Source organism: Pseudonaja textilis, chromosome 1 (assembly GCF_049901715.1).
Source record: "Pseudonaja textilis isolate UNSWEBS1 chromosome 1, rPseTex1.2, whole genome shotgun sequence".
NCBI classification, from domain to species: domain Eukaryota; kingdom Metazoa; phylum Chordata; class Lepidosauria; order Squamata; family Elapidae; genus Pseudonaja; species Pseudonaja textilis.
The window spans coordinates 111,054,791-111,080,080 of record NC_141990.1 but is presented as its reverse complement, the minus strand read 5'-3'; the positions used below and the strand labels follow the sequence as shown (position 1 = coordinate 111,080,080).

General features: G+C 37.3%; 2 protein-coding genes across 7 annotated transcripts in view; one reads left to right on the top strand and one right to left on the bottom strand.

Annotated features, from left to right (window-relative positions):
- Positions 1-507: 507 nt before the first annotated feature.
- Positions 508-23,240, bottom strand: RARS2 (arginyl-tRNA synthetase 2, mitochondrial). 5 transcript variants are annotated; one of them, XM_026726752.2, is made up of 20 exons: positions 22,980-23,240; positions 21,210-21,283; positions 20,559-20,664; positions 19,940-20,023; positions 19,210-19,307; positions 18,366-18,421; positions 17,418-17,501; positions 14,570-14,646; positions 13,711-13,869; positions 12,503-12,606; positions 11,072-11,158; positions 10,819-10,879; positions 9,949-10,025; positions 8,218-8,342; positions 7,244-7,311; positions 7,051-7,160; positions 6,028-6,126; positions 4,032-4,106; positions 2,094-2,157; positions 508-746 (listed from the first exon to the last, which is right to left on the bottom strand). In XM_026726752.2, the coding sequence occupies exons 1-20, from the start codon at positions 23,016-23,018 to the stop codon at positions 660-662; spliced, it is 1,734 nt and encodes a 577-aa protein (XP_026582537.2). In that variant the 5' UTR covers positions 23,019-23,240; the 3' UTR covers positions 508-659. The 5 variants fall into 5 exon arrangements, with proteins under 5 accessions (XP_026582537.2, XP_026582538.1, XP_087770541.1 ...); XM_026726753.2 differs by having other exon boundaries at positions 19,210-19,303; positions 22,980-23,033; XM_087914415.1 differs by lacking the exon at positions 4,032-4,106 and having other exon boundaries at positions 22,980-23,111.
- ORC3 (origin recognition complex subunit 3) overlaps positions 23,085-25,290 on the top strand; it is a 36,277-nt gene continuing 34,071 nt past the window's right edge. Inside the window, exon 1 of one of the 2 annotated variants that reach the window (XM_026726751.2) lies at positions 23,085-23,349. In XM_026726751.2, the coding sequence (XP_026582536.2) occupies positions 23,152-23,349 (198 nt within the window). In that variant the 5' untranslated portion in view covers positions 23,085-23,151. Of the gene's footprint in view, positions 23,509-25,290 lie in introns of both variants that reach the window. The other variant, XM_087914396.1, reaches the window with a different exon arrangement.

The following is a 25,290-nucleotide window of genomic DNA, read 5'->3' as shown; positions in this document are numbered from 1 at the left end:
CCGCGGTGCTGCCCTGGAAACAGTGGAGCACCAGTCCGCAGTGCCTCTCCCAGTGAAAATGGAGCTCAGAAGGGCTGTGCGCAGCCCTCCCCGGACCTGTTTTCAGCTGTGATGGCCACCTATGAAGATCCATTTTCACTGGCAGAGAGATGCAGGAGGCCATCACAGTCAAAAACAGGTCCCGGGAGAGCACTCATAATGGCAAGATAGCTTTTAGAAATAAATGTACCGCCTATATTAAAAAAAAAATATGCCCACCTTTCCAGCCAAACGCATATGAGGAACAAAAGAAAACATGCTCCACAATTCTAATGTTCTCCTAATGACAAAGCTTTGTATTGTAAAAATACAAAATGGGATTTAATTTTTAAGCACTACTATTAGGTGCCAATTGCACAACTGCTGAAATTTCCAAGTGGTTTTCAGAGCAGGTCGCAGCCATAATCCTACAGCCTGGTCCACACTTGGTGGGTGCATCTACAACCATTTAATTCAAATACCAATAAAACCTGGAACTGGCTTTATTATAGAGAATAAAAATTCATGCCACAGTGGCTTCCGAACATTCCCACCACTCTGGAAAGGCCATGAAGTCCAAATCAGAGATCAGATAATCTTCATAAGAGATACATTGGAAAAGCATCAAGGAAGTGCCCCTATTACATTTTATCTACAGGTGTGATTCCTAGAAGCTTCATTCCGTTGGCTAGAACAGAGCGAGCAGCATGAAAAAGGCAGAGCCTTGCCTGAAAAAGGGGGGGGGGGAGATAAAGAAGAGGAAATTTTTGTCATTTGTCTTTTAATGAAAACAGTTCTTATTCATGCCCCCTCCCCCTGCTATGGCGGTATAAAAAACATTTTACAATAAGAACTATTAAAATGCCCATTTGTACCAATAAATCTGCAACTTCTTTTATTTCCTCCAGTCTTCTACTTCCCCAAAGGAGACCCTGCCCATTAGCATAAAGCAGATTTTGTATATATACTGTTTGGTCAAAGGAACTTTCCCCCTTTATTGGATGCAAGTAGTTTCTTGATGCAAGTAGTTTCTTCTGTGAGAAGAATAGAATAACAGAGTTGGAAAGGACCTTGTAGGCCATCTAATCCAACCCCTTTCCCAAGTAGGAGACTCTGCCTACATCAAGATGGCCGTTCAGTCTCTACTTGAAAGCCTCCAGTGATGAAGACAACTTCTGTTCCATTGGTTGATAGTTCTCACTGTCAGAAAATTTCTCCTTATTTCTAGGTTGAATCTCTCCTTAATCAGTTTCCATCCATTATTCCTTGTCTGGCCTTCAGGTGCTTTGGAAAATAGCTTGACCCCTTCGTTTCTGTGGCAGCCCCTCAAATATTGGAAGACTGCTATCATGTCTCCCCTGGTCCTCCTCTTCACTAGATTAGCCATGCCCAGTTCCTGTAACTGTTCTTCATATGTTTTAGCCTCCAGTCCCCAATCATCTTTGTTGCTCTTCTCTGCACTCTTTCTGGGGTCTCAACATCTTTTTATTGTATGGTAACCAAAACTCGATGCAGTATTTAAGGACAGTCCCATTTTCAGAAAGTTAGCTTTAACTTTAAGTTAGCTTTAATAGCTTTACCCTGTATCGAACCAGTGATGAACAATCTCAAATGCTCAACCTGGAGTATTCCAAGTATTTTAAGCTTACTGTTTCTAGAGTTCCCAGTCAGCTGTTACTCCGAATTATACTTTGCATGTACTGATGGATATAAGAACGGGCTGACTTTTGATTTGTGGCCTCTTAATATTAAGCAATATTCACAGCTTCCCAGGGACAACCTTCAAAAGAACAGCATCCTAGTTCACAAGCTGAGCTACTGCAGTAATTTCATTCTCCCTTTCTCATGTTTCCAGATACAAAACCCTGCCATTCATTTATTCCTTTAACTCATATTCCACCCTTCAATAGCAACTTTTCTACAAGAGGTTTTTCTCCAGGTTTACTGCTTAGAGATAACAAATTACAATCAAATTACAATCACAGAGAATTATTATTGTATTGTATTGTAAGCTGGATCATGAGATGGGTGGCATATAAATTCAGTAAATTTAGTAAATAATAAAATAAAATTACCTGAGCGAGTTCCAGAGGGCTGCCCTTCACAGGGAGATTTCTGTGAGCTGCAGATACTAAATGACTAAAACAGAAATGCCAAGCCTGAGAACACATTTTCCAAAAGAGAGCAATCTTAAACCAAGCAGCCACAAACATAGTAGTGCTGATTTCTAAGTGAGCTAAGAACATCTTTTTTGGCAAAACACTGCAAGGACTATATGGAGCATATAGAACTGCCATTGTTTAGCTGACAATGGCAGTTCTATATGCTCCTTATAGTCCTTGCAGTATAGTCCTTGCTAGAGGATGCTAATTCTTGTTTCTGACCAAGGAGAAGAGTGTTGTTTGAGGGGGGAAATCCATGTTCATAACCTTTGTTCAAGTTCTACAATAATCACTGATCATAAGCAAGCTTGTTCTGTGTTGAAGATAAGGCCTGATACAGCCTTTGTATACTCTGCTGCAAAAGCCTTTCCTAACCTTGTAAATTCTAGCTAGGTTAGGATAACTTCAAGAATTCCCAGTGGGCAGAAACACTAAGATTTCTGGATTATTATTGTTTTAACATTCTGGAGGATACAAGGTTGGAAAGGCTGTGCTGACTCACTTTAAATTGAATTTTACCTTATATATTGGCTGCTTTCCTATAACTTGTATAGCCAGCCCAGTTAAACATCTAGTGGTTACATATGCGCAACCAATTGAACAATCAGTTTAAACCCTATTTGTGACTTGTGACTGGTTGGATAGATTATGAGTCAATGTATTATGCAAAACTATAACATGGCTTAATTCACTAATGAGGTAAATGTGTTGCATATTTCTCTAATGGTAATGGTGTCTCAATTTAGTCTTGACATACCATATGCACAGTCATTAATGGAACACTGTATTTTTTTTCTTTTCACTAATGTCAGCTTTTTATCCAAGCCCATCTGCTGCACAGTATAATATATATGAATCTTAATTTCATCCTTTGAGATATCTATGAAAACAAAATTATGCCACATATGTACACGAGAGATAAAAGCAACCTTTAAAACACTGGATAGTAAGACTAGGGATAAAATAGCCCCATCAGACTGAGTATGCTCAATACCCATGAGATTCTGCAAGGGATGAAAAATACAGGTGTGAGGGAATAAAATACCCTTGAAAGGGCACAGCTGGCTAGCTAGGATTTTGCTTCAGTGTTCATTTCTTTAAATATTGTTAAAATCACAAAAAAGTATAAGTTTGCTCCCAGACTTAAAAAGTTTTCCTGTTCCTGGTAGGTTGTTCCAGGAAATGTCATGTTTAGAAATGGAATGTATCTCAGCAAGAAAAACTAGTTTCTTTTTATGATCTCTTGAAAGTTCACCATCTGATTTTCACCAAGGTATTTTTTATCTGAAGGCTTGAATGAACTGATTTTCCACCAATGACTCAAGCCAATAATGTACAGCATTCAGCAAAATGCTTAAGGCATTTGGAATATTTGATAGGAAAATTAAATTTGCAGAAACCAGATCCTCTTTGATATTATGTAAATCATTGGTCAACTGTTAACCTACAGCTAGGAAAGTAAGCCAGAAGAAGCAAAATTATTTAAAAGAAGGTTTTCAAGAACATAATCTATTTTTTGATCTAATGAGGCACTGATTTTGAAATTGATGGGCATTATTAAAATGTAAAAGGATTTTTTGAATGTTTCATTTCATGCCAACAGAAAGCTGTTGAGTAGGTTGATCTGAAAGACTGATTGTCTTAGAATCACCTATGAATTTCCATGGTTGAGGATGGACTTGGACCTTAATCTCCTCATGCCTAATCCATCACCTCCATTCATCACCACACTGAAGCCTTCAGTTTGAAAAAACGGCATTTGATTATATCAAACTATCTGCTTTGAGGCTAAATACTTTTAAAAGCAATGTATCTGTTCTGTTCAAGGGCTCCAACATTTGTTTCTTTTACCTGAGTTTAAACAGATAATTAACAATATGCCTCGGCTGATGATCTTGAGAAGACTGATAAATAATTTCATCATATCTGAAGGGAGAAAGGAACACATTTAGGAGCATTTGATTCAAAAAAACACAACCCACCCAGGGAACATTCACATCTAAGTTCTATTCCAGCTTTACTGTCATATGAGGTCAGATTCTTGAGCACACCTGCCACTTTGAGTGAAGGGCTGATATTAAAACCTCCACAGTTGGAGTAACTATTCCAGGAAAAAAATGCTATCGAATAGCTGCTATAGCTTTTGTTCAGTACCAGTACCAATAGCTGCTATAGCTTTTGTTCAGTACCAGTTCAGTACCAGTCATACAATTAACCACAATTTTGCTTATCTGAAAAAGTGGCTAGATTATTTCCTCAAATGACCCTGTATTTTTGAGAATATTGGAGTAATAGAGTTATAACTTTGTTTCTCTTTTATTTTAGTATGGGGGATGGTGGAAGATGAGAGAGATAATTTTTTTTTAGTTTTTGGCCTTAAATACTATGTTGCAATAGCAGAATCCCATATTTATTACTAGCTAATCAGTGGCTTATGTAAATGCTCTTGCCTGCTCTTTCCTTATTTCCTTTTCGGTGAGGAAATCCAGGGGTAGGATTCTACCGGTTCGGACCGGTTCTATAGAACCGGTTGTTATGATTCTGCCCAGTTTGGAGAACCAGTAAATCGTGCCCCTGGCTGGCCCTGCCCCTCTCCACCTGCCCCTCCCCGCCCCGCCCAGTCAGTCCTTATCACGCATGCGCAACATCACATGCATTGCTGACTGCGTTCTTCCCTGCCCATCACTCCTTAAGGTATTTCTTATTTTCCCCCTCCCAACAATCAGTTGTTCCTACGATCAGCTATGCCGGGATTCCCCTCACTGTCTTACTGCTTCACCCAGGAGGCTTCCCTGAGGCCTAGAAAGGCAAAAATGGATGTCCATTTTTTGCCTTCCTGGGCCCCAGAGAAGTCTTCTGGGAGCAAAAATGCCCCCCTAGGAAGAGGGGCCCTGAAGACCCCAAAATGGAGCATGGGGCTCTGTTTTTTTCCTTCCTGAACCCCAGAGAAGCCCTCTGGAAAACCTTCTGGGAGCAAAAGCCTTCTCCGGCTCCCCTGAGGCCCAGGAAGCTCAAAAAAACTGGAGGGGAGGGGGCTCTGCAAAAAAAAAAAGCCATGCCTACCCAGTCACATGGCCACGCCCACCAGGCCACGCTCACCAAACTGGTTGTTAAAAAATTGGAATCCCACCCCTGAAGAAATCTAACAAGCTATTCTGTCTTCCCTCCATTTCTCCTCAAGACTTGAAAGGCTTTAAGCAACCTAACTTTTGTCACTGTCAAGGCCTTTGGCTATTCCCAACACTGTGTTCTTTCTGCAGATCCAATTCATTGGACCCTAGAGTGTTCACTGGCCCAAAGGTAAGATATTTTGTTTCTTGCCTTTTTTGTTTTATACATTTACATATCTTTAAAATATATATTTTGGTAAATATTACCCCAAAATATCTCCTATAGCTCAATAAGCGCAGCTGGGCACACTTGCAGTTTAATCTACATGGCATTACACTGCACATTATGAATAGCCTGAAGCACTTTAAAATGTTTGCTGTTCCAAACAACAAAAGCTAATATATACCACAATCCATTTCGTAGGCATCACAGATGAACAAAATGCCAATGGAATATAAAGCATACTTAACACTGGCTATTTCCTTAGACTAATTCTCAGAAGACCTTTAGCAAGGAAATAAAGTAAAAACACTTCAAACAATGATATTCCTTTTCCAAATTTTCTAGGCTATAATTAGCATTCTGTGGATTCTAAACCAGCTATCTACTTGGATAGGCAGTTAACTGTCTTCAAGAACTGTTGCATAGAAAGATCAAACATAATTAACAAAAAGTATACAAACTGTGTTCAGTGCTGTTCTATCTGCAAAGACTGCATTAGAAACTGCTGAAGTACCTGAGAAGATGCTGAAGTAAGGATATTACTAGTGGCTCTTGTAAACAAGCAGTATTCACAGGAGTGCCTTGATTGACAGTACCACATATTTCTTCTAAACTAGGGAGAGGACGAGAAAACTGTTAGTAACACAGATGGTCTAAATCATGGATGTCAAATTCCATCGTGTCACATAATGTATCATGACATTTTTTTGCCTATGCAGAGGCAGGATGGGCGTGGCCTGCATGTGATGCATCTGGCCCATGGGGCTGCCAGTTTGACAGGCCTGGTCTAAATACCTCTGAAAATTTCTTATTTATTTATTTCATTTGATAAGCTGCCTTTCCTATAGGAGCTCAAGTCAGTAAGCACAGAGTCTCCATGTAGTTTATGACTATCCATTACAACAGCACAATCTTAAAAGAACCTTAGTTGTTTTGTTGAAATGGTACATTGGTACAAGCATTTGACTGATCACTGCAAAAGATTTACAAAGCAAACTGCAAAGTTATAGTTTCAGAAGAAAAGGGAAAGTACTAAATATTCAAAATAATTATTTGCTTCTTGGTGGACTATATATAAACAACAGAACAATTATAGTAGGATTAAATATTATATTCTATACATTAAAAAAGTCTAAAAATGTTATTTAATTCTTTTTATATTCTGTTGAGTTCTGCGGCCTGTTTAAAGTTAGTATTGTTTCCATTGTTATACTCCAGAACAACTCTCTATTACTGAAAATTCTTCTGTAGCCTCTCTTGGAATACAGCACTCTATGGTTGAATTCATAGGAATTATGAGAACTCTTCAAAGCAGATATGTGCTTTGGGAGAAGAAAAGGAGAAAGTTCCATTATATGAAATGGATGGAACTTTTTAGTAAAACTTGCCCATTTGCCTGTTCTATGTATTTCATCTTATTTGAGCACAATGAAGCCATAGCAGAAAAGTTCCCAATCCCTTTTACTTGTAACTTTCATTCTGACGCAGATGAAGGCCAACTTAGAAAAAAAATGGGGCCCAAATCATCCCTCAATACCTGTGCAGCCTGGCATGTGTATATTGCAAGAAGACACCTGTATCGCCTTTGCTTTGAAGAACGTGATCCCAGTTAAACCGATAATCAGACGATAAAAGGCCTTTGAAGTCCTGAAATGACAAATTAGTCAAGAACTGAGTAGAGAGCTTTCAGCATTCCTGAAACTGATCTTGCCATTAATTGGATGACAGACCTGAATGATAAGTGCTGCGAGCCCAATCCGTTCTGCGGTCTCAGAAGGATTGTCACATTCCTTTGTGGCTGGCCAGATAAAAGGAGAAAAGCCATTATTTCACCAACAGGTACACAAGGCTGCTGGTAGAAGCTGGTTCTGAAGCCCTTCTTTATGAAGCAGTCTACTTAGTTAAAGGAGATAATAGGAACATGCTCTTCATCGTATCTTGACTATAGTTAACAAAATCTGGAAAACACATATACATAATTTCATAATTTATTTATTTGATTTGTATCCCACTACAATTAAAAAAAAAACACTTGGAGGTTCAGCTTCCTTTTACAATACTAACATACTGTGGCTTCAGCAATGATTAAATAACTTTATTTTTCAAAATGATTCCAGAAGTCTTTTAAATTGTTTGTATGAAGTTTCCAATATTCTTCAACTCTATACTGTGTATCATTACATATGAAAATGAATGGAGGCTTGTGCAATTAGATTTGTGTTTAATGTTATCTTTTAGAGAAATAATTTAGAATTGTGTTAGAGACCTATCCAAACAGTGTCAGATATTAAAGCCTACAACTGATAGACACAGGAGAGAAAAAATGAGACAAAATGCATCAAAATAGTAAAGTATCCTCTATAAGGAAACAAACAAATATGAATTGAAAAAACTAAATTAGTCAAAGAAGTCTTGAAAAGGGATGTAATTTCACCGACTGACAGAGTAGAATGAAAAAAAGATTGATGTCTTTATTTGTAAAGGCTGAATTATTTTCCTGATTATTTAAACATATTTTATTACTAGAGGTTTTTTTTAAAAAAATTGAAATATACGTTACAGACAAAGAGATCCCTATATAGAAAGCAAAAGAAGCTGAACTAATTGTGGCTTAGACTGTACCATAAAGTGGTAAAACACACGTAGTCTTTTTTCTAGAACCAGAATAAAATATTAATTTATCAGAGAAAATTTATTGGCTAACTTTTTGAAGAAGCACTTCTTTCTAATACCAGGGAACACGTTTCATTTAAAACATCTTCCAAGAAAATCACTTCTCCTTGTCGAGTTTTCATGCCTTGAATTCTCCCAAAGGGCACATGTTGGCACCTACAGAGGACAAAAACGATTTCTGTTAACTGATGGGTCTAATATACATCATAGATAAAAAGTGACTATTTTTCTGCCTTAGAAACTACAAACATATCCCTCAATAAGAATGGCATTTTCATACTTTTAGAGTTAAACCTGGTCTCAGAAAAATACGTTACTTCTACCCTTAGCCACAGAAGCTCTATTCTTCAAGAGTTGCTGAAGTGAGGGGAAAAGGGTGAAGGAAATGCTGTAGATGCTGCTTTGAGTTCCTAAATGAAAAATGGATTATGAATCTAATAAATAAAGTAACCAAAGTACGAAGTGCTCTATACTTAACTATTAGCCATGGCTGAGAACAGTTTCTTATGCTCTACTTTTACGCATGTAGGAGTGGAGGTTTTGCTTTAGTTTCAGACTTTATTCCCTCCAAAATAGGATTAGAAACTAGATATATCCACATGTGTACATTACATAAGCATCCTTTCTTTCATTGCCCATGCTATAGCAATAGCACTTAGACTTACATGCTGCTTTGCAGTGCTTTTATAACCCTCTTAAGTTTACAGAGTCAGCATATTTTCCCCAACAATCTGGGTCCTCATTTTACTGACCTTGGAAGGATGGAAGGCTGAGTCAACCTTGAGCCTGGTTAGATTCGAACTGCCACATTGCAGGCAGCCAGCAGTCAGCAGAAGTAGCCTGCAGTACTGCATTCTAACCATTGCGCCACCACGGCTCCTATAGCTGTAATATGAACTATATTTTTTGACCAGGAAGATCTACCATCTCAATAATTATGTAGAAAAGCTTGACATGGCAACAATGTGCCTTTATACACATAGAAGACAAAGAGAACACACACACACATTATTACCAACTTTATTTTTATATTCACCTTACAAGCTTAACCTAAATCAGTTAGAGCAACTTCATAATTGCTTAACCACCAATCAATCACTTTGCAATGTGGTAATTTACATTAGAAAGGATTGACTTCACCTTCTCCTATTTGCTGCTGCTGATTCAACATAGGGTAGCTTCTCCTAAGTATAAAATGTGAATCTCCCAGGGTTGTCTAAGATTCATACTTTCAATATTGAACGAGAATCTTAATGAAGAGGTTGCTGTTGCAACATTCAAGCAACCAACTAACCCTCCAACAGGAAATAGAACTAATAGTGTTCCACACAATTACTCTGGCATAAAGGCAGATTTCAGAGCAAATACTGAAATTTTATATAAGGAGATAATCTCCACTTTATTTATTACATGAATAATTTCATATGAGAGTTTAAGGATTCATAAAGGATTTTCCCCTTGCAATAAACCTCTTAGGCAGGCTGAATTAAAAGGGGCACAACAAGCTTCCAAGCTTCAACATCGATAGGATATGAACCGGTGTCACTTTTGCTCCTATCTAACATCTTAACCACCATTAACAATCATGCTTAAAATTAGTTGTTTTTTTAATCTTTCCAGAATGGTCAAATTCTGACTATCCATATTCTGCCCATCTAAAAATGTAGAACATTTGATTTGTCACATTTTCCTCTTCTAATGTTAAAAATACCATTGTTCAGGTTTTTTTTAAAATTAAACTTCTTGATATGTTCACATTTACCTTTCTGCCCAAGTGAAACCAAGTAATTTCAGAATCTGGAACATTTGTTGAAAATGAGAGCTCTGACTTTTGTCTGTCTTAGAAGAGGGGAAAACAATTTAGTCATTTAGTGCATAACAATCAAATGCAAAAGAGCATTGTCACAGTTGATTTCCAAGGAAAAAAATACTGCTATGAAACTTGGATTTATCTGAGTTTTCTTTGGACAATTGGAAAAGTTCCGATGTTCAAATCATAACTGGGGCAACGGAAGGCTTGAAATAGATAATATTTCAAGGCTTCCGTTGCCCCAGTTATTTCATATTATAACATTCTTTGTTGTATATATAATATACAGTGAAGATTGTTCCTGCATCAATTCAGAAAGCTCAAACTATCCAAGAAGCTGCTGATTTAGTTATACAGAGGAATTACTGAGTCTATCATCTGTACATCTATTACTCTGGTTTGGTACAGCAACCAGACAGGACAGGTGCAGACTTCAATGGATAGTTAGGACTGCAGAAAAAATAATTGCAGTAAATGGCGATTACTGTCCAACCCAATTAAAAGACCCTTGGCTGGAAAAAACTAGTTTTGTCAAACAAGACATCAATCTGATGTCACGAATTGCAGGTGTCCTGAATCTACAGCAGTGCCTATCAAGCTTAGAGAAATTGGGAGTGATCAGCATATGACCATAGAACCCTGAGGTACAAATATTCTCCTTTTTTGGTGAACAGCATATTATGATACCATTATTTTCTTAGAAAACACTTATCTTTTGAAATGGTCTAACAAAATTTCTTAAAATGCTTAGATGCTTATAAAATGTACATTAACATCTTCATCGTCTACCAAAGCAATTTATATAAAGCATAGAATACTTACGACATATAACATAACGTCAGGCTTATATTTTTCCATTCTGTCTATAGCAGCAGCAAGATCTCTGGAAATGAAACATGAAGAACAGATAAATCCTCCAAATGAAATATTCAGTTAAAAAAAAACTTCTATGCTACCTTTCAAAATTATGAACAGTTTGTGATTATATCTGTCCACCAGCAATATTATATTAAATATATCAATAGGGTTGAAATAATGTGCTGTTTACTGATAAACAATCACACAACATGCTTGCCTTGTTAAGTAAAGCGAAGTTCCATCACTACGCATCACAGCAACCGGATCTCCATTTTCAGAAAGACGCACTTTTCCTACTCCTTCTCTGAAAATAATGAAAAAAAGCATTGAACAATCTACTTGCAAGAAGTAATTGTACATGATTTTCTTAATATCCACTTCCATCCAGCTAGTTAACTGGCTAGCTAGCTAGCTAGCTAATAGATGGATAGCTAGGCAGGCAGGCAGGCAGATAATGTTCTAGTATGTCAATAATTAAGATTATAAGGATAATGCAAGAAAAATCTAAAAATGCTTTGAAGTTGTGGTTTAATGTTAATGGGAAATAAAAAGGCAGTTGTAAGCTCTGAAAAAAAAGCTCAATGTGTTTTTTAAAAGTGATCCCCCCAATCAAAATAAAAAGTCACAGCCCTATGTATATAATACAGTCCCCATTTACCTACTGCAGCCCTCATTCACCTGGGCAATATTAAAAAACAGTCCCTGGTCATCAAAAGGCTTCTCATTATCGCATTTCATTATCATGTTCCCTCCTCCAAAGCTGCTGGGATAATTGTAGTTTGTTTTCCCCAACTTCTTATTTGCTTCCTACACCCAACATAGATTTTGTGATTAAAATAAAAGCTGGCTTAATAAATCCAATTTAAAATTGGAAAATTTGACATTAGCTTCTTCAGCAGTTAATCAGAAGTGACTTTAAATCACCATGTTTGAACTAGAACACAACAAAAATATAGCTCTTGGGGAAATAACATTCATTTACAAATTACAATGGCAAAGGAGGAAAAGGAAGAAGGGAGATCTGAACACAAGACCTTGTTCAATTCACATATACTCTAACTGTACTCCTGTGTACATGTACTCCTATTTGTGTTCCAGAATTTTTGAGGCTAGATTGGATTTTAAAAATCTCAGAATTCCCAGACAGCATGGCCAATGATGAAAGCTTTAGCTCCATAGATCTGGAGACATCCGGTTAGATAAGATTATCCTAAAGAACCTTTATGGTAATACATGAAAAAGACCACAGAATGTCAAAGATGATATTGATGACTTTTCTTCTGTCCTATGCTGTCTGCTGGATGGAAAGAAAGACACATATGAAAGTATGAGGAGCTGGCAGTTCACCATTTACCTCAGGCGTGCAAGTCTTGCAAACATTTCAGATTCAATTTCTCTTCTTAAAGATGTATATGTTGCCCCCCCACCCCATTTGCACAATAAAGTGTCCCTGAGTGAAACTTCGCTCTGTATCTGCATGTCAGTATTCACAAAGTTAAGTTAGTTATTTAAATCAGCAAATATTAAAAAATGTAGTTCAGATAAAGGGTCCAGCTTTAAAGTGACACAGCTTTGACTCAACATACAATATATTAAGACAGAAAAACAGGCATTTCAAAAAACTGGAAATAAAGAATCCCATTCATACGTTTTCATAAGAAGTCCTTTTGCATCCAATCTCTTAATAACTTCTTGACTTTTCTTGTGATAAAATGATTCTCCAGAATATTCATTAAAGTAGATTCCCAGACGCTGGACAACCCATCAAGAAAAGAAAAAAGTAATTAGAATCGGCAAGAGTAACCTCAACTATGAGACCATTCTCTTCCGACAAAAGGCTGTATAAGTCCCAGATTTCCCACTCAGCACAGCCATGTAATCTGCATTTCTGATGACTTTCTGCTTGAAGACTTTCTAGAGTCTAAACCAGGGCTAGTCAACCTTTTTATACCTACCGCCCACTTTTGTATCTCTGTTAGTAGTAAATTTTTCTCTAACCGCCCACCAGTTCCATAGTAATGGTGATTTATAAAGTAGGGGACAAAATCCCTACTGCCCACCATGAAAGCTGGAATGCCCATTAGTGGGTGGTAGGGACCAGGTTGACTACCACCGATCTAAACCAAAATAGACAGAGTAAATGAAAATGGAGCTTAAAAAAATATCAAGAGATATTGAAAAAAAAGGGAAAATCCTATTCAGTCATGTAGGAATATTGCAATAGGTTGTCAAATGTAATTTGTTCCATTAACATGCTATTAATTCGCAAAAGGTTTTTTATATTGAATTCTACTCTACAGATATTCCACTAAACCAGCAAGGCTCCATATGCAAGTGATGTGAAACAAAAAAAACCAAAAACAATGCAACAGAACATAATATTATTCTACATGACACACAATTATCCATCGCATGTTACATCTGTTTCATCTATTCTTGGTTGTCTTATTTATAACTCATCATGAATATTTTTTTAGATTTTACAATACAATTTATTTCTACATTGTCAATTGCTGCTTAATAAACTTCACTTACAACTAATTTAGCTATTTTTCTTAATTAAGGTGCATTTTCATTTATGTTAATAGACCAAGGATGCATTATTTTATTTTTATTTAAGTATGTTATGTGTGTTGCTGGATTTTGTTATAGGTTGTTCTAAGCTGGTCACTGATTAAAATAAAATTATCTCTCTTTCTGAATCATATAGTGGTCTGTTGTTTTACAACGCACACTATATTATAGAATTGTGTCAGGCAATTCTAAGGCTGCACATTTTTCAGAAATGCAAAGATATTTAAGTGTCGTTATACCTAGAATTGGATAATTCCTAAATACTGAAAGAAAAGTCAGCACCTTATACACCCGAGCATATTCTTCAATGCTAACATCTCTAAAATGTTGCCACAATGACACAGCCTCTTCTTCCTGTGCTTCCAATTTTCTAAAGAAATCTTTTGCCAGAGTTTTAATACTTTCATCCTCTTCTGAAGCTTTATTGACCTGTACATAAACCTGTATTAAAAAAAGAAAAATACAGGAAAATTCAATCTGAAAGTCTTCTCCATCAACAAAAGATTACAGCCCATGATGAAACCTTTATTTTGTATTCAAGACCTTCCAGTTTCAAAATCCTGTACTCTTCACCCCAATGGCAAGGATCACAGGAAGATCAACAAGGAAAGTCTGCTACCCCAATATATAAGCGCTGATAACTCCCTCCAGGAAATGGCAGACTCCTAGTCCATATTCCTTGGCTGCTAGCCTTGCTGATTGGGACTGAAGTCCAAGAATACTTGGGTATTCACTTTAACTTTTGCCCACACCATCTTCCTAATAAATATCACTTCCATAAAGAAAGAAAAAAGGATGTGTTTCTACTTAGCTCACTGAGCAAAACCAAACAGTTATAGGAACATAGGAAGTTGCCATATAAGGGCATTTGTTTGGGCAATGTTCTCTGTCCTGATTGCTAATAGTTCTCTAGGGTCTCAAATGTCTGTCTCTTTCTCATTCTATTTAGTTAAATAAGCCAGAAAGTGAACTGCAACACAGTTTTTACCATTTTTAAGGAATTCATTTTGTTCCAGAAGTCTGGCAATAGAAACAGGAAAGCAAGATAAAAAATATTTAAAAAGAAAGAATTACAGGGTTGATAAATTTATGCCTATTCACATTATGACTTTAATAGACTGCCATTATATCAACGGCATACCTCAAAAAGATGCTGCAAAGGATTAGATTTTAGTTTTTCTTCAGAACCAAACCACTGGAAACCAGCTCCCAACAGCCCTAAAAAAAGTAATTATTTTACATGTAATTAAAATATTTTTTTAATAAAATCAGTGAATAATTTGCCCTCCTTCTATTTTCAATAATAAAAATGTGGATGATAAAATCATTTAATTTTTAAAGTAAGTTTCAAGATTACGCTAACCAAAAACACATTTGTGCATGCTATAAATTTTGGCTCCCACAGAATAAACCACTAGCTATAAGGATATTGATCAAGTGACATGAGAATTCTATAAAGGGACATAAATTGTGTACTTAGATACTGAAACAGGATGTGTACTGGGCTGGGCAAGGATGTGAATAAAAAGGACACAGCATGGCAAAAACCTACTCATACCTAAATATTGACTTTTACATCATTAAATGTGTGCGATGGTGTGGCAATACAGTATCAGTATCACACAGTGTGGGGAAAACGCATAATGAACGTAAGGAATGAGGAAGCAAAAAGAGGTTACACTTAGCAACTTAGGAAACTAAGTTGCTAAGAAATGGAGTATTCCCAAAATTAAGCAATAATTTTCTATACAAAGAGGATCCAATTCAGCTTATCACTAGGTGTTTATTGTTTACTCACTGATTTCAAAGCCATCTCAATCAGAAAGTGATTTTATATAGCTTACAGAATAAGATTTAAAAAGTACCCACACACAACCCAAACACTACAGAAGAATAAATTAATATACCCCCTACCAACCGCCATATTTGGATCATCTCCCTATATTTTTGAAGATCCATGAAAACATGGCCCTTCCTGGAGACATCTGAAGATCCTTGAAGAATTCACTGAGTTTACTAGTAGCATATCAGGGCCTTCTTTTTTATATTTGATTTTTAAAAGTATATTTTAAATTTATGTTTATTATTTCTCTGTCACTACAAATTTTAAACATATATCTGAAGGAACAAAGAAATAAACAAAATATCCTTGACTATGGAGATTCTCAGTCAATCAGCTCATGGTTGTCCCAGAGATGCTTTTTCGGGAGGCAACTGGACTTTGTTTTTCCTTTAAAGACGTTTCGCTTCTCATCCAGGAATCTCACCATCCAGTCAGAGCTGAAGAAGCTTCTTGGATGAAAAGCAAAATGTCTTCAAAGAAAAAACAAGAAAGCCCAGTTGCCTCCTGAAAAAGCACCTCTGGGACAAAATATCCTGCAGTTGCAGATGCTCCCTAATGCTGAGGAGTCCTGACATGGAAGTCTGCACTGCAAAAATGACCATATAGAGATGTTTATGAATCTGGCTTACATAGTCTTTAACTTTGTTTGCCATGTAAGGATTCACAATACAAATGTTCCTATTCATTGAGTAGGGAATGAAGGGGATTAGGGACAGGGAGCTGTGTCATATCAGAGCCTGGGACTATTCTGCCGTGAACAGCGGAACTCCTTTTGTGTCAATATGAAGAGCACCACGAGGCAGCCAATACAATCTAATGCTTGGATGTCATTGTTTGGGTACTGATCAGATTACCTGAAGATCAAACTAGGGATACTGAATCTGTTAGATATGGGCAGAATTAAACCTTTTTCTTTGCACTCTTTCTTCATTTCAATAACAAACAGCAACCTCTGCTACTTTGCAGGGGAATTAAAGGAGAATAATTTACTGTATAAATCAGTTTGTTTTCATATTCTGAATGTTTAAAGGAATTTCTACAGTTACCTATTTACATAATTTCTTCAGGTCTCCCCCCCTCCCTATATTATTTCCCTTTTTTTTCTTATCTTTTTTCATTGTGAATTCTTGAATTAAACAGTAATTTATTCTTACACAGAGATTTCCTGGGTTAATTGCTTGTGCTCCATAAGAAGCCACACTGGGAGTTAAGTGTAGCGATAAAAGCTAAAATACAACTGTTAAACTCAGACATTATTATCTGATCTCAGCCTGTGAGGAAACGGTGCACAGACAGTAAATATGGAATTAATAAAGCTATTCAAAAACCTAATAAAACCTATTCAAAATAATAACTGCAGAAAAACAGAAGCTTTGTGCTAACAGTTTGCTTGCCCAGCAGATTTCAGAAGGACACAATTTAAAGTCAACAACATCCAATCATAGAAACAGTGACAAAAGAAACAACAATAGAAACAATAACAGAAACTAATTATAGTAATATATCAGGAAACCACTGCTATTTGAAAACCACTGCTATATGAATTTTTGATGTTTTGAGCCATGATCATATAAACTCAAAGGACCCCAGAAAAAAATATCGGGAGTTTCGTGCATGGGAGTAAAAGATTATTTTCTTCAACTGAAATAATATACTTTTCCATAGAACACTAGGACCTGTCCAATTCTCACTTCAAATGTGAAATACAATCCCAGAACAGCTCTGCAAGCATAGGAAGGCCTTGTACTTGGTTCCCCCTCTGTTACAGTCAAAAGAACATGGCCATTCTGAAATTTGTTACTGAGAAATTCAAAGTCTCTTGCACTCACATTCTTGTTTTTTTTGGTATAATCAAATATGTATAGATACAGGCTGGATGATAAGTCTTGTTTTATGGATTTTTAGAATTAAATTCAGTGATTTATCTTTAAAGAACAAAGGAATTTACAAATTGCACATATCAATATTCTTAGTGTTAAAAAATGACCCAATCTCTCTTGACCTGCTTTGGGTCCTCATATTCATTTCCACAATAGAATTGAGAACTTTTCATTTTTAAAAAGCTCATTATAACAAGATTGAAAATAACCAGCCTAGATTATGTTACACTAACCATAAGACTGATTTTTTAAAAATATATATTTACCAAACTGCATGCCCCAGTCTCCAAGATAATTTATTCTTGTTACTTGATGTCCAATCGCTTCATTGATATTTGCTATGAAATTCCCTGAAAATAAATCAGAGTAATTATTTGTCCCAGCTGCATTCTTATCCCCAAATGGTCATTTTATATAATCTGATCTCCCTTTTCTATCACTGTATAGGTACTCTTCAGTTAATGACAGTCAATGACTTTTTGAAGATACAATTAGTATTGGCACCAAACAAGCCAGGGTTACGATTGGTTCTCAAAGTTCCGGTCGTCTCAGCACCCCTCCAGTCATGTAATCATGATGTGGTAAATGGCTCACACTTACAACCATCACAGCACCCTGCAGTCACATGACTGTCATTTGTGACCTTCCCTGCCAGCTTCCCATTACTTAATGTTAATAAGAAGAACTGCGAGTCTACATTAAGTAATACATTTAAGGGAATGCAAATCAGAGGAAGAAAATTTCTAGGCTTGAAATGAACTGATTACACCTGCAGGCTATAGGTTTTTTTTATGGCTCTTATTTAATGTATGTTATCTAGAAAGGTCACAAGCTGATTCTGAGTCTTTCTTTTGAATCATCTAAAGTTCTTAGATGCAAAATAATTCAGTTTCACTGTTTCAACATTTGAGTTAAAACTAGATTTTTTTTCTTATTCCCAAAGTCATTTTTTAAAAGACTTTGTTTGATTCTATCTCAATCTGGTCCCCTTTTGAGAAACTTTCAAAATGCACAGAAGCAATACTCATTTAGCAATGTCTTCAAAGCAGCTCAAAGCTTATCATGTAGCCTAAGACTAAATATTAAGTGATTAAGATTAAACATCAGCACCTATTGTTCACACGCTAGTTACAATACTATCACTTATACTACATCACCATATTCAGATGGTTTCCTCATTTATACGCTACAATTTAATTATATTTAGATCTTACCTATTAATGTAGAACGCAGGTGACCAACGTGAAATTTCTTTGCAATGTTGGGTGAACTGCAAGAAATGTGAACATTCATCATTTAGGTTCCATTCCCCACCTTCCAAAAAAGGAAGAGATGTCAAACCAGACTTTAAATCAACATTTTTTATTTATTTATAAACGCCCTTTATTTTTACAAATAACTCAAGATAGTGAACATAACACAGCTTTCTCCTATTTCCTCCACAACGCAGTGAGGTAGGTTGCGCTGAGAGAAAAAACAGGCCCCTGGTCACCCAGCTGGCTTTCATGGCTAAGGCAGGACAAAAGGTATTCTCCATTTAGCTCATACTGTGAGGCTCGTAAAGGAAAACACAAATGACATGCTAACAAATGCAAACAATGTAGTATGGCAAAGTAAATGGAATCATGGGCATTTCCACTGCTTTATAAACTAAACACTTATGAACAAAATCAATACTGAGGGACATCCTTCAGAAATATATACTGCATGTTAAACCACAGGTCTTTCAAAAAACAAAACAAAACCCAAATTTCACTTTGTATCTGTATTCACGTTCTTTCCTATATTTTATTGCAATATGAAATAACAAAATTGTGTCGTAACTGAAATGGAAAAAAAACTGCCTATTCCAAGGGAAACTGAACCTATGTTCAGATGTAAAAAGATTGGTTTCAATACTCCCTAAAGCAAACTTCCTACTTTACTAGAAACAAATGAACCCAACCAATTAGGCCAATGTATCAAGGTTGATTTTCAGACAGGTTGCTTACATAACCAATCTGTAAACCTGCATAGCACTTTAAGCATGCTCCAAAATAACTAAGCCTGTATACTCACCTAAAATCAATCAGAACCTTTCTTTTTGGCAAGCCTGAGAAAAGTTCGCTCTTTATTCCATATTCAGAGCCATCTTCAAATACCTGCTGCAACACTGTCTTAGGAAACAAAATACACATAGCCACAACGGGAGTAATGAATTAAGAGATCATTTTAAGGCCAAGGTAATGTCTTTCATGGATATTTGCAAGATCATGCATCTCTCATTCCGTAAAAACCTGACTTCACATCATCTAAGAAGACATCTGCAAATGCTTTTCAAGTACACAGATAGCAAGCAGCCAACACTAATTCAACGTTCTGAGTCTTGATTACTTTTCTGAACTGAGAACACTCATTTTTCAACCTGCCCATGCTCAATTCACAAAACGTGGCATTCATATTCATATAATTATATTTTTAAATTAGCTAGCAATATTATGATTAATATTATGTCAATAATTACTTGTTGATCTCATAAATAACAACATTAATATTCATGCAAAAGATTCTTTTTTTTAAAAAAAAGTGTTATTAGATTATTGCTACTCCTTTTTATCCGATATGTTTATTTTTAAACTGTATTTTATTATTTTACATTTTTTAAACTTACATCATTGGGAAGATCATTTAAGTTAGAACTATGGAATAGGAACTGTATGTTCTATACCAGTATCTTATTATAGAAAACACTAGCTTTAAATTTAGCATGTTTTTTCTATCCTGCAATTCTTAAGACATTAGTTCTTACCTTTGCTAATAAGTCTCGATTTATGGTGAAATCTACTGTTCCTTTACCTGGGCTGATTTGGCTCACGACTGCATCACATTTTAGCTAAAATAAAAGTAAAGCATATAGACAGAAGAGTAAGTCACAAATAAGTAGAATTATCTTGTACGCTGTGTTATGTAACTTCACATTTTCAAGCAGTGCCTGCAAGGAGGGCAAGGAGGTAGAGCAGCATTGCAATAGGCAGCCTGCTATTTTTCTATGTGCATTTTCACACATGGCAAGCACATTCCAAAGGGCCGGAGCTTGCACCAAAATGCTGCTATGTCTTTCTGACAAAAGTAGCAAGAACTTGTAAACAATGTTACTTTCAAGAATTATAGCAACTGCAGCTGGGTCATCCAAGCAAATAGTATTTAATTGTATTTCAGACAAATTTTAAAAAGACAGCTGATTGGAATTGTTCAAAGGTAAGAATGGCTTTTTTTCTTTTCACTGGTAAAAACAGTAGGGCAAAGAACTGACCCTCCCAAAGTCTTTATAATCTGTAGGATACAATTTTTCATAATATTTATGCAGTACAAAACATTTGATAAGCACTTTTTCTTGATGCTTCTAATCAATGCTTATTACTACATACCTTGTTTGCCAGTTCTTCTGCCTGAAGATTAACATCTGAAGTTGTGTAATTTGTAGAATTTGCATCTAATACAGGACTCATAGAAAATTGGAAATCAGCAGTTTGCCTTTAAAAAAGAGGGGAGGGGGAATGTAAAGGTTCAGACTCTTTTCATAACAGAGCGGTCACGATTCCTAAGGTTTAGAATTAACATCGCTGGAAATATCTAGAGTAATTTCATCCCTCAAAGTTTCTGAAATAGCAAATAATCTGTGAAACTAATATGCCTAGCTAACAATATACAAGCTAGATATTGTAGTTTCTATTCTTCAAAGACTAAAAGTCATAAAATGGCACTTAATCTGTTTGCCCAATGGTGCCTAAAGTTAACTACTCTTATGGAAATGTTAGGAGCTTCTAGTCTCTTAGATGTTGCTGAACTACAACTTACATTAGCCCTGGTCAGCAATGCAATAATGGGAATTACAGTTCACTAATATCTGAAGGTTACTGTCTCCTGCCTTATGTGATGCTAGAAATATTGAGAAATTGAAACAAAGACTGAATGAATTAAAACACTGTGCCAGGGCTTTATCCCTAGTTTTATTTGCTATTTTGTACATAAGACAAAAGAATCTCAAGAAATTAAATTCTAAAGTATAAATATCCTACCTATTTTTTGATACTGGAACAGCAGAGATTGATTTTACCAGGTTTTCTGGTGGGATCTTCAAAACATGTGAAAGCTATTTTAAATAAAATTGCCAAATTTAGTGTGGAAGAATAAACAGGCAATAACATCCTTGCCATCCTTTTATCTTCTATTTCATTACATTAAAATTTAGGACATATAAATGCATACAGAGGCTACATTCTTACAACGATGGAGATTCCTCTTTCTTTCCTACTTCCATAAGAACTGACCAATATTTATTAGAAGAATGAACACCATGCATCGGGGTCCCCAACCCCACCACCCCAGGCTGCAGCCACTACTGGGCCATGGCGTATTTGGGAATTGGGCTGTGGAAGCAATGGTTGAGCAGACATGCAGCTCCATTCACACAAGCAGCAGACGGATGGGTGGAAGGGCGCAATTTGTGTCAGCTATGTGTGTGTGCCTGCTGCTTGTGCAAATGGAGTTGTGCACACATGAATGTGCATGCCACTCGCACACAATCATTCCCTCTCCCCTCCCCCACCCCTGGTTGGCAAAGCCAGAAAAGTTGGGGACCAAGATCATACATTATCCTTTGTGGAATTGGAGTTATTTTTTTCTATTGAAGATCAGCATTCAGATAAAAATGTACAGCTTCACCATACATTTCCTTTTTGCAAGTGGCATGATCTTTTCCACTGAAGATCAACATTCAGATAAAGAACTACAGCCTTGAATCTAGAAGGTACAGGGGCTTTAAATCCAAGCAAGTGAATAGCATAAGTCCAGCTGCTGTAAGACAAGTGGGGGGATATCCATTGTTCCCTTTTGGGTAGCAGCGCCAGACTTGAATATGGACAACTTACCCAACTTGAAGCAGATCTTCACAAACAACAATGATACTAATATGGGAAATAAGCCCTGCAACAACACTAGATGCCTACTCTGTCCCTATGCCAACATCACCATCACAGAACTCAGCAAGTACCTACAGAGAATTAGATGTGTCTTGATGTGTTCATCTTCCAGTGCACAAGAATCAACAGACACAAATTTGATAGCAGTACTTAAACCAAGGGCAAAGCTGTATCGGAGCTTTCAATCTCCCGGGACATTAGAAGGCAGATCTCACAGTGATTTTTTTTTTTGAAAAGCAGGTCTTAGTAGCATAGAGTGTTAAATGTGGAAAGGTGTTTTTCTTTCTTTTTTCATACATTAAAAATTCATAAACATGTGTAATCTCCCCCACAAGTAACCTACATCTGTCTTCCTCTCCTCTCAAAGCAGCCTACCCATCTTAGCATCTGATGAAGTGAGTTCCAGCTCACGTTAACTCATACCCTTTTAAAATAAAATTTGTTAACTGGAAAAGGGGCTACCGAATTCCTGACTCTTCCCCCCCGCGGAAGGAATGCATTGCAGAAGTTTTTGAAAAGTATTTTCAAAAATATCTGTTTGAAAAGTACGACAGGCATTTCAGAATCTCTGGCACGCCAAAATATAGTGCATTGCTTAACTGAAGTCCACATAAATTATATCCACAGCTGATCCACTAATTTAATCGCTTTATTAAAGAAAATAATAAAGTTTGTTTGGCAGAATCCATGGAACCCTTTGCCTTCTGGAGTTGTGTGTGCTCCAATGCTGGAGGTCTTCAAGAAAAGACTGGACAGTCATTTATCCGTGATAGAATAAGTTCTCCTTGCCTTGGACAAGGGGTTGGACTAGAAGACCTCCGAGGTCCCTTCCAGCCCTATGATTCTTTGAAAAGGGACGATCAATACCTGAGCAGCAATGCACTTCCGGAAACGACACCTCGCCATAGTTCTTGTTAGAGTGGCGCTCTCCGCTTTTCCACTCTTCTGTCATGTGTGGGGGAGGAGCCACTTGCAGCCTGACTTCCCTTTGTGGTAACGGGGGCGGCAGCAGAACTCGCCTCGGAAAGAGAATACGCAGATGACAAGCACGAGCCGGACTAAACTACATCGGGAGTTCGCAGGGAGGGAAAGAAACGGCTACACGCCACAGATCCCGGAAGTGGGGCCAGGGGATAGGGGGACTCTCTCCGGAAGTCCGTTCACGAATGTTGGCGGGTCTGTCTTGTCGCCGGGGGAGGCTTCAGCCTTCGCTATGAGCACGTGTTCGGTTTCCAAGGTGAGTCGAAAGGAGAGGGAGTGGATTCAGTCCCCTCCCTCGAGGAATCGAACGGACCCCTCGCTTTCGGGTCCGCGAGGGAATTTCAGTTCGCGATCCTGATGATCGCTTGATAATGCCCGTCGCTCCTCGGGCATGCGCATATGGATCGCTGAAGCTGTGAGCTTCCTGGCTTTCCCGCTTGGTGTGTGTATGTGTGTCCCTTGTGTTGTGTTGCGCAGCAACAGCATCTCTTTTCGTTGTTGTTTTCCTCCTTGGGAGGATGGAAACTAAATGCTAGGAGCCTGGGGAAAAAATGCAATTGTGGAATGTGGTCATTAATAAAAAATTTAATTATCCTTTTCGTCAGGTCAAGTCCCTCAGGTTGCGTTGTTCACAACCCTCCTGTCGTCCCATTGCTGTCCCATGTTTAGGAGGCAGAATAGTAGAAAGGGGCATCTTTTTCCCCAGATGGAATACGCTGTTAGGAAGTTTTCCCTCATTCATTGAGTGACAGACAAACATTTTTTTGTTCATGCCAGAACACATGCACTTTCCTTTCCTGGCTGATCATGGCTAAGATAAGTAAGTTGAGACCTGGTTAATACTTCGATGGGATATGTGCAGGTACTAGGCTACACTGGGAAATGAAGAAAACATCCCAGAAGAAGGCAAACCATTCAACTACAGTTAGTTCACAACTTATATCAGTTCATTGACTATTCGAGGTTACGACACTGAAAAAACTGACTTATGATTATTTTCCACACATGAACACTGCAACATCCCCACGGTCACATGATTATATTCATATGCTTGGCAATTGGTTCATATTTGTGACATTGCAGCGTTCCAGGGTCACGTGATCCCCTCTTGCAACCTTCTGACAAGCAAAGTCAATGGGGAAACCAGCTTCACTTAAACTATGTTACTAATTTAACAACTGCAGTGATTCACTTAACTGTGACAAGAAGAGTCGTAAAACTCACTTAACAAATTTCTCACTTAGCAACATGAATTTGGGGCCTCAGTTGTTGTAAGTTGAGGATTACTTTTATTTCTGTTAGGAAAGCGACACAGGCATCTCCATAAAGTCACCAGTTTGCCTTTTATTTTCCCTAGTATTTGTAGAAAGAAAATATAGTGCAACCGCTCTTAGTGCTTTCCTCCTAGATAGTTGAGTACACGGTATCTCTAGAGCAGAGATCCCCAAAGATTTGCAGCTGGTGATTTGACTAAGATTTGGGGAACATGTGTTCTTTGAAAACTCACAAAATGAGGGCTACAGAAGTGATAACAATTGCAAAGACTCATCCACAAGGATGCTGCTTGACACCGATTGTATCCTTCTCCTTCCTGCAAAATTGTTGCTTTTCTTTTTTCTTGGGTGTGTGTGTGTATCTGGGAAGCTGGACATATTTCCAAACTAAATATTAGATTGCAACTGATCATTGTTCTTATTTTCTAATAAAGCTTTCAGGATCCAGAGGAAAGAGTAGAAGCAAAAATAATGGCAGTGCTTTTTTTTTTTTTTTTGGCTTTCGTTATTTTTGTTCATTTATATTCCTCTCCCAAATATTTTCCTGCCCCTTTCTTTGCATTTCTTCTAGAGATCTCCCAGTGTCTTCCCAAGCCCAATCTATAGTCTTTGGTCTGAATCCAGTATGAGTTAGGTACATTTATTCAGTGACTTTTCAAAGTTATAATGGCACTGAAAAAATGGACATAAGTCCAATCCTCAAAGTTCTGGTCATCACCACACGCTCAACAGTCATAAGATCAAAATTCAAGCTGGCCCACATCACCTGTCTTCCCCATGCCACCAGCTGACTTTCACTTTGCATGCCTCCTCTCTACAGAACTTAACACCATCAAGCCCTAAAGAGTAGAGGCTGTGTTGGCCCTGCTGACGCTTCCTCTTCCAGCTGCCTTGTCACAGAGGAAATATCCAATAGCTGCCAG

What these genes read in the sequence shown, in the direction of transcription:
- RARS2 (XM_026726752.2), bottom strand. Translation starts at nt 23,018, where the DNA reads ATGGCGAGGTGTCGTTTCCGGAAGTGCATTGCTGCTCAG. An exon ending in GTTCCAGTATCAAAAAATAG is followed by an intron (nt 20,665 to 21,209) that starts GTAGGATATTTA and finishes TCTTTTTTAAAG; the next exon opens with GCAAACTGCTGATTTCCAAT. An exon ending in CCTGCGTTCTACATTAATAG is followed by an intron (nt 17,502 to 18,365) that starts GTAAGATCTAAA and finishes ATTTATTTTCAG; the next exon opens with GGAATTTCATAGCAAATATC.